Source organism: Penaeus japonicus, unplaced genomic scaffold (assembly GCF_977035675.1).
Source record: "Penaeus japonicus unplaced genomic scaffold, GWHDUDI00000001_assembly GWHDUDI00000963, whole genome shotgun sequence".
Lineage (NCBI taxonomy): Eukaryota > Metazoa > Arthropoda > Malacostraca > Decapoda > Penaeidae > Penaeus > Penaeus japonicus.
The window spans coordinates 52,501-60,129 of NW_028235365.1; the positions used below are offsets into that span (position 1 = coordinate 52,501).

At 37.3% G+C, this 7,629-nt stretch overlaps 1 protein-coding gene across 1 annotated transcript; it reads left to right on the top strand.

The window, feature by feature from the left end:
- The first annotated feature begins 206 nt into the window (after positions 1-206).
- On the top strand, positions 207-7,193 carry RnrS (ribonucleoside-diphosphate reductase subunit M2). Its single transcript, XM_043025427.2, has 5 exons — positions 207-518; positions 647-721; positions 1,625-1,771; positions 3,718-3,837; positions 5,803-7,193. Exons 1-5 carry the CDS (start codon positions 456-458, stop codon positions 6,517-6,519), a joined length of 1,122 nt encoding a protein of 373 aa, XP_042881361.1. The 5' UTR covers positions 207-455; the 3' UTR covers positions 6,520-7,193.
- Positions 7,194-7,629: the final 436 nt, after the last annotated feature.

Here is a 7,629-nt window from a genome sequence, read left to right on the forward strand (position 1 = left end):
AGGTTCTGATTGGTCGGGGACGCCAGGCCTCTTTCTCCTTTCCGATTGGACCAAATGCAAAACGTCTCTTATTTCTCATTGGTTAGTACCACACCTCAACCAGGCTCTCCTCCTTGCTGATTGGCTACTAGCCCAGGGTTTGTAAAGGCATTGGAAGCTGATTGGCCGAGAGGAAAAGCCCGCGACTGTGCGCGCCAAATTCGACAAAATTCGGTAACGTCGTCACTCCACCAAGGCGCGTCTCCCTCGCTACACGTATCTACCTTCGCTCACATCTCCTGTGCTTTGTCCTAGATAAGTCTATCTAAAGCTTCAACAAAGCCAGACCAGAAAGAGCGAGTCGATACACCGAAGAGAAGTATAGAGGCTTATACTGTTTAGTTGCTCCGCAATTGTTTAGTTGTTTTATCGTCCTTTTACTCGTTCTTTCGTCAACTCCGCCTTCAGAAGCCAAGATGCCCGCCAACGTCCTTTCCGAGAGAGTGAATAACCTCAACATCAGCAACAAGGAGAATCAGGTAAGTTTTGAAGTTTATGGAATGGAATGATTCCCTTGTTTGTTTGGTCGTTTTGCCGCGAGATTTTTCGCTTCCGTTCGTTGTCTGTCTCGCCGAGCCTGGCTCTCACTTATTTCGTTGATCCTCAGGTGCTGAAGGAGAAGAACGGACCGAAGGAGATCGTCAAAATTGAGAATAAACTGAAGGAGAAGGAAATCAACAAGGTAAGACTTGTTTGTTCTCCGTTAATTTTCAGAGACCGAATTATTCTACAGTAAGTTCCATTTTACCATCATTTTGAATAGCGGGAATTTCAAAGTACGCAAGTAACGCAAAATAGCAATAAATAACTTTTAGGTCGTACGCAGAGCCGCAGACCGTACTCTTAGTCTAGGGATTTGCTGGCGCAGTCCAGCCAGCAGAGCCGTGGCCTCGGCCGCTGAGGCCGAGGCCAGCAAACATCCTACACACATTATGGCCAAATACTGGATAAATTGTGAGGAAAGTCGAGCTGTACTTTGGGATTGCTACAAGTATTATGTGCCATATGTACTATTGCCCTTTGCTCGCGTTTGAACGCGAAGGCTCGTGCAGGTCTGTTCATTTTATATTTTTTTATTTTTTTACTACATTTATGCAGGTTGGCCCAAATTATTACATGTACTGGACTTTTTTTCTTGAGAATCCATATTTACATGAATTGATTTTATAATCTACGGTTAGAAGACCGAGCAGTAGTTTTCAAAACAAGACTTTTCATTTAGTTCTGCACAAGGACCTTAGAAGTTACTCCGACCTATCATGGAAAGCTCAAACTGAAGTTCAAGCAATAGCCACAATGAATGCTTCACTTTGTATATTCTAGGAAATAGGATATAGACTGGTTCCACCTTTGAAGCTGGAAAGCTAAGAAAGGCAGCCTGGTTTTGATTTTGATGTTGCCAGAGTCTCATTAGGCATGGAGGCTGTGTCAATTCTTGCAAGGCCGGTGGCACACATGGGAATATTGCTAAATTTTACTTCATTTGCTATTGCATTCCCCTTTAGTGTCCATTCCTTCTATCCTACTAAAATTCCCTCTCCCATTTGCCTCTCTCCATTCCTAATAATCTTGTTCGCTCTTCCAGCCCAGACCCAACACAGAAGATGAGCCGCTCCTTCGTGAGAACCCCAGCAAGTTTGTCATTTTCCCAATCCAGTTTGATGACATTTTCAAGATGTACAAGAAGGCAGTTGCCTCATTCTGGACGGTTGAGGAGGTTGATTTGTCAAAGGTATGTGGACTTTGTTTGCTCTTAAACAGGAATTTTGAAAACTGTCTAACAATTACATAGTAATTTTAATTCTAGGTGTCTGAGGGAGGGGGTTATCTTCTATTTTGTTTATAAATATTAATGTAATTATTTCTATGAATGATTTAAAACAAGTTTTATTAGATTTAAACCTCACTTATCTCGCAGTTTGCATTGATTGCATATCTAATATTTTCTTTTGTAACACTTTAGATACTTTGCTCTATGCCCTGTTAATTATTGCATACATAAATGATTATTTCTTAAGTGGACCACCTAATTTATATTTGTGCCCCAATAATTATGAAAATATTCATCTGGCTCTTAAACTTTATTAGATAAATTATCATGAAAATAATAATATTCTGAAAATGAATTCAGAGAATCCAAAGGTTGTTTGCAGAAATTCATGTAGCATATCTAATAAGTATTTTTTTTTGGCAAGGCAATTACTTTCAATTGATAAAAAAAATAGATATAATAAGAAAAATCCTCAAAGGATTTCATTTTCTCTTTCCTGTGGTATATATGGTTTTAAAATTTTGCCCATTTAAAACTTTCTTTCCAAATAGAAGAAATGAAGTGAGATTAGTCTGTATTGGTTATGTTTTTTTATATTGCATTCTAATAGAAAAGATATTGATAAAGTTCAAGACTAGTTCAGATGCCTAATAAGGATTATAGTATATATTGTGGTGAATTTGTAGATCAACAGTGTATTAGCACTTATGGAAATATTACATAAACACAAACAGCACATGCTATATCTACAGGATATTTTGGGAATGCCTCTCACAAGATACAATTTTTTTTTTTTTTTTTTATGGTCACTTGGTAGATGTCTTTTGAAAGTCAGACCCAGAATAATGGTTCCCAAACTGGGTGCCCTGGGGAGTCGATGGTAGTGTAGTACCTTCATATTTCACTCTTGAATTTAGTGTTTCATTTAAAGGAGTTTGGTAAAGTTATGCACACTAGATTTAATTTGTTTTGCTTGCCTTTTTTTAACTATCAGTATATTAGTATCTATAAAGATGTAATGGTTGGTAAAACAGTTTGACCTCCAAAATCTTGTTTGCATCTCCCACATCCAGTGGGTTAACTCGTGAAACATGGCATGGGTTGATGGTGGGTGGAGGGTTAAAGAGAGAATGCAGCAGATTCCCTGAACACGCTTGAGTTCAGGGTGGTGCCATCACTGAAAATATTATCGTGAGCATTAGGTCAGGAGTTTGAAAAAAGGATTACTCCTGTATGTGCTTAGTAAATTTACTTGTTATGATGAATATGTGCTGTGTCAGGGAAGTGTTGTGGTAGGAAGATGGCTGATTTTACCTCCAAATGTTACTTCTATTGCTTGCCAAAGTTCAGTATACTTGTATCTTTTAGGCATGGAAACTTATATTTGTTGCCCTTTATATAGAAATAAATATATTCAAACTACTGTTTATCTGTAGGTAGACCATGTCACCTCAGGTGAAACTTATGCAAAGAAACTTTGCTTACTGTTACCAGGTCCCTTGAAGTTCAGTCCTGGATTTTATAAAGTATCAGTCTTTAACCCATTCACGCCGGGGCCTTTCCGGCTTTGCGCGGTCGCAATACCGGGGTTCTCGAACGCATAAGCCTAACGCCTCGAGATTCTCGGGCGCACAAGCCGCGAGCCTGGGTTGCTCGCTCGCTCTACCCAAGCGCGGTTTCCCCTCATAGCGCGTCCAGGGCGTCTTATGCGAAAACCACAATACGTGTTATCACGTCAACCGGTGTGAATTGGTTAAAGAAATTTCATGAAAATCTTAGTCAATAGATTTCTGTATACCAGTTTCATTTTATGAATTGTCGTTCCCCCTTCTCTGGTATTCCATATAGTTTTTTCTGCTTGTACATCTCTCCACTTCCCCAAAATCTAAGCCTCTCATTATCCACAGGACTTCGCTGACTGGGAAAAGTTGAAAGATGAAGAACGTCACTTCATCTCTCATGTTCTCGCCTTCTTTGCTGCGTCAGATGGCATCGTCAATGAAAACCTAGTTGAACGCTTTTGCCAGGTGAGTTATTTTGTTCTCTTGCTTCCTCTTATTTTTAATTACTAAGTGAGACTAAGCTAATTATTTATGCTTACTTAAACCCATTGATAGCGGATGGCATGATTTGCTGTCAAGGTAGCATCGGTCGTAAAAGCAGATGGCACCGGTTTCTTTATTTCTTTTTCTCTTTTTTTTTCTTTTCTTTTCTTTTCTTTTTTCATTTTTTGTTTTTTTTTTTGTTTTGTTTATTCCTCTTTTCTTTCTTTTCTTTATTTTTTCATTCTTTCTTTTCCTCTGTATTTTTTCATTCTTTCTTTATTTTTCTCTTTCTTTCATTCTTTTTCTCTTTTTTGTTCTTTCATATATATAGTATCAATATCATAGACATGTAGTATGAATATTTGTTTTTGTGCATATTTTAAATCTATCATATTTTCCATATTTTTATTTATATATAAATATATATATATATGTGTCTGTCATGTAGGGATAATCTTAGCTCTGATTTATAATTCAGATAAGGAATGACATTTATATAGTATTATAACTATACAGTTGTCATTAAGCAATGGTTAAGAATGTAAAGTCTTCCATAAAAAAAAAAAAGAAAAGATTTAAACCCATTTGTCAATTGCATTAAGTTGTCAAGCACTGCTTTGAATTACATGGCAGCGGCAGTCATATTGAAACCTTGGCTTTCAGCAATGAAATATTTTATATTTATGATAACCTGACTTTGATTTTATTTTCTTATTATATTTATCAATGTTATACTGTTAATGGTTTTCACTTTATAGTGACAATTTTTTGTCATGTAATAATATCCAGGGAAATACTGTAGACGGGTTATTGGGTTCATGTTTTACCAAAATCTTGTTTCCATATGCATAAAAGTTAACCCATTTTTCATGGTATTAAATAAATGTGTGTGCAATAGGATGGCTAGTTTACATTGTCTGGCACGGTGCCATCCTCGTCAATGACCGACTCTACCTCTGCAGCAAATCATGCCATCTGCTGCTAATGGGTTAAGCAACCAATATTTAACATTTTCATCACTCACTTTGAATTGCATTCATAATTAGTCTAGTGACATTTAAGTAGTTGTCCTGCAACTTGTATATGAATGAATATGCCTATCACTTACACAAGGCAGGCATTCCAAAGTAGACTGATCCACTTGATAATTGATTTACTTCATTTTATGCTAGCACTGTTATTATTTTGAAGTGTTACCAAGTCACTGGGTTTAAATTGAATAATTTACTTTTAATTGTAGAGCATTGTTCTAAGCTCCTTGCCCTTTACCATTTTTCAAAAAAAGCCTTGTGCATACAGGCATTGTAATTTGTTTTTCCCAGAAAATGCTTGAGATATTTTCATGATGATTTTAAACAAATTTCTCAAGAATGAACTTCATATAGGTAATATAATTATTACCTATATTTAGTAATATAGATCCATTGTTCAAATACTGAGTGTAGAGTTTAAAAATTCAGTCATGTGGAAGTACCTGCTCACTGTCATTAGGGTATGGCATGCCTGAAGCTTGGTACCTCTATGCATTATGAGAGTGTCAATAAGCCTGTGAACCTTTTTCTTGTGTCTTTGTTATTATTATCAAGGAGACGTGCCAATTAATTAAACTGGTACTTTCGACAAGTTTCCCCCAGTCATACTCTCCAGAGCAACCCCATAGCCTTATACCCTTTATAGGCCCTCCTCTCCCTGAGTCTGTCGTAGTCTCATTCTTCCTGTGAATGGGACTTGCACTAGACAGTATATTTCATGCAGGCAAATTTGATACCTCTGCTCCTCTCCACTGTAACATTATTTCATAAGATATTGGCAATTAATAGTTTATTATTGCTTTGTACTATTTATGCAGTGATTAATTGACTGATTTGATTAATTGAATATAGGTACTGCTTAGATTTTAATGAAATTAACAATTGTAATTTGCTTACCTCTTTCTCTGTTCCACAGGAAGTCCAAGTTCCCGAGGCTCGCTGTTTCTATGGGTTCCAGATTGCAATGGAGAATATCCACAGTGAGATGTACAGCCTATTGATTGACACTTATGTAAAGGACCCTACTCAGCAGACCAAGCTGTTCAATGCCATTGAAACCCTTCCATGCGTGAGGAAGAAGGCAGACTGGGCCCTGAAGTGGATCGCTCATGAGACTGCTTCCTATGCTGAAAGGATTGTGGCTTTTGCAGCTGTGGAGGGAATCTTCTTCAGTGGTTCATTTGCTGCCATTTTCTGGCTGAAGAAGCGTGGTCTGATGCCTGGCCTGACATTCAGCAATGAATTGATCTCTAGAGATGAGGGTCTCCACACTGACTTTGCCTGCCTGATGTTCAAACATTTGGTCAACCGTCCTTCTAATGAGAGAGTGCGGGAGATCATTCAGGACGCCGTGAAAATTGAGCAAGAGTTCCTCACGGATGCCCTGCCCTGCAACCTCATCGGCATGAATTGTGTCCTCATGAGGCAATACATTGAGTTTGTGGCTGACCGACTGCTTTTGGAACTGGGATCTGAGAAGATGTTTGGTGTCGAGAATCCCTTCGATTTCATGGAGAACATTTCACTTGAGGGTAAAACCAACTTCTTTGAGAAGCGTGTTGGGGAGTACCAGAAATGTGGCGTCATGGCAGCTCCTGAACAAAGGCATTTTACCCTTGATGCAGACTTTTGATTGGGATCTTATATAATCCTGATTTTCATTTTGGAAATGCATCATCATGGCAGGTCTTGAACATTGTTGAATGCTAGTTTCTAAGTTTGCGTTTATCGTTTCTAGTTCTTCCCTTTCTCTACTTATTCTATTGTTTTCCCTCATCTTTTTCTTTTTCTCTTTGGTTATTTCTCTTGGCCCACATTTCTTCCTCTATCATGCCTTTAAATCTTACTCTCTTCCCCTCTAATCATTCTTTATATATGTCTCCTTTCTCAAAATGCCAGATCAAATTGATGCCAATTCTTAGTTCCCTTGATTCTCATTCTGTTCTTTTTCTTTACCTTTTTAATTGTTTTTAAACCATTTTTTCTATTTTTAACTTGAAAGTGACGCAGATTTCTTTGTGATATTGGAGTGGAATATGATATGTATGTGTTGGTGCATACATTTAGAAGCAAAAATGTTTGTGTGTTTGTGTGATTACAAGTCCAATTACATGCATGCATAGAAATCATAAGCTACATGTACATAATGTATGCGCACACTCTTGTGCATGTACTCATTCTCTGAAATGAAAGGCTTGATGTTTTTATTTGTGAGGAAAGGACTTATTGATAGAGAAATAGAATATCTGTAGATTTTTTATATGAATTTTTATACAAAAATATTTAAAATAAAACAGTATAATGAAGTATTGATTGATCATTATTTCCTTTTTATGCAGACAAACATTAAATAGATAAAGATTTTAAAAGGGGAAAAGTAAAATTGTGGTAAAAGAGTGAAGGGAAATGGGGAGAGACAGGAAGACAGCAATGAAAGATTTCCTTAATGAAAACTTGTTAGAAAAATAAGAGTGTAAAATAAAGAAGAACTGTGTTTTAGGAGGCCAAGATGGTGATGGGGAGTAAATAATGACAAAATAAAAATTAAGAGGAAAGACTGCATATGGTTGGGACCTAAGGCTGCGTTTACACTAATCAAATCAAATTGATTTGACTTGAGTCATGTTGAATCGGCATAGTTCCAACCGACAGTCAGATCAACACATTCAGTACCAAGGCAGCCTTCTAGGAGTACGGATCTATTGACTTTTGCAGAAAGAGCAGTGTTACTGTGGCTGAGGAT

What these genes read in the sequence shown, in the direction of transcription:
- RnrS (XM_043025427.2), top strand. Translation starts at nt 456, where the DNA reads ATGCCCGCCAACGTCCTTTCCGAGAGAGTGAATAACCTCAACATCAGC. An exon ending in AGGAGAAGGAAATCAACAAG is followed by an intron (nt 722 to 1,624) that starts GTAAGACTTGTT and finishes TCGCTCTTCCAG; the next exon opens with CCCAGACCCAACACAGAAGA. An exon ending in AGGAGGTTGATTTGTCAAAG is followed by an intron (nt 1,772 to 3,717) that starts GTATGTGGACTT and finishes CATTATCCACAG; the next exon opens with GACTTCGCTGACTGGGAAAA.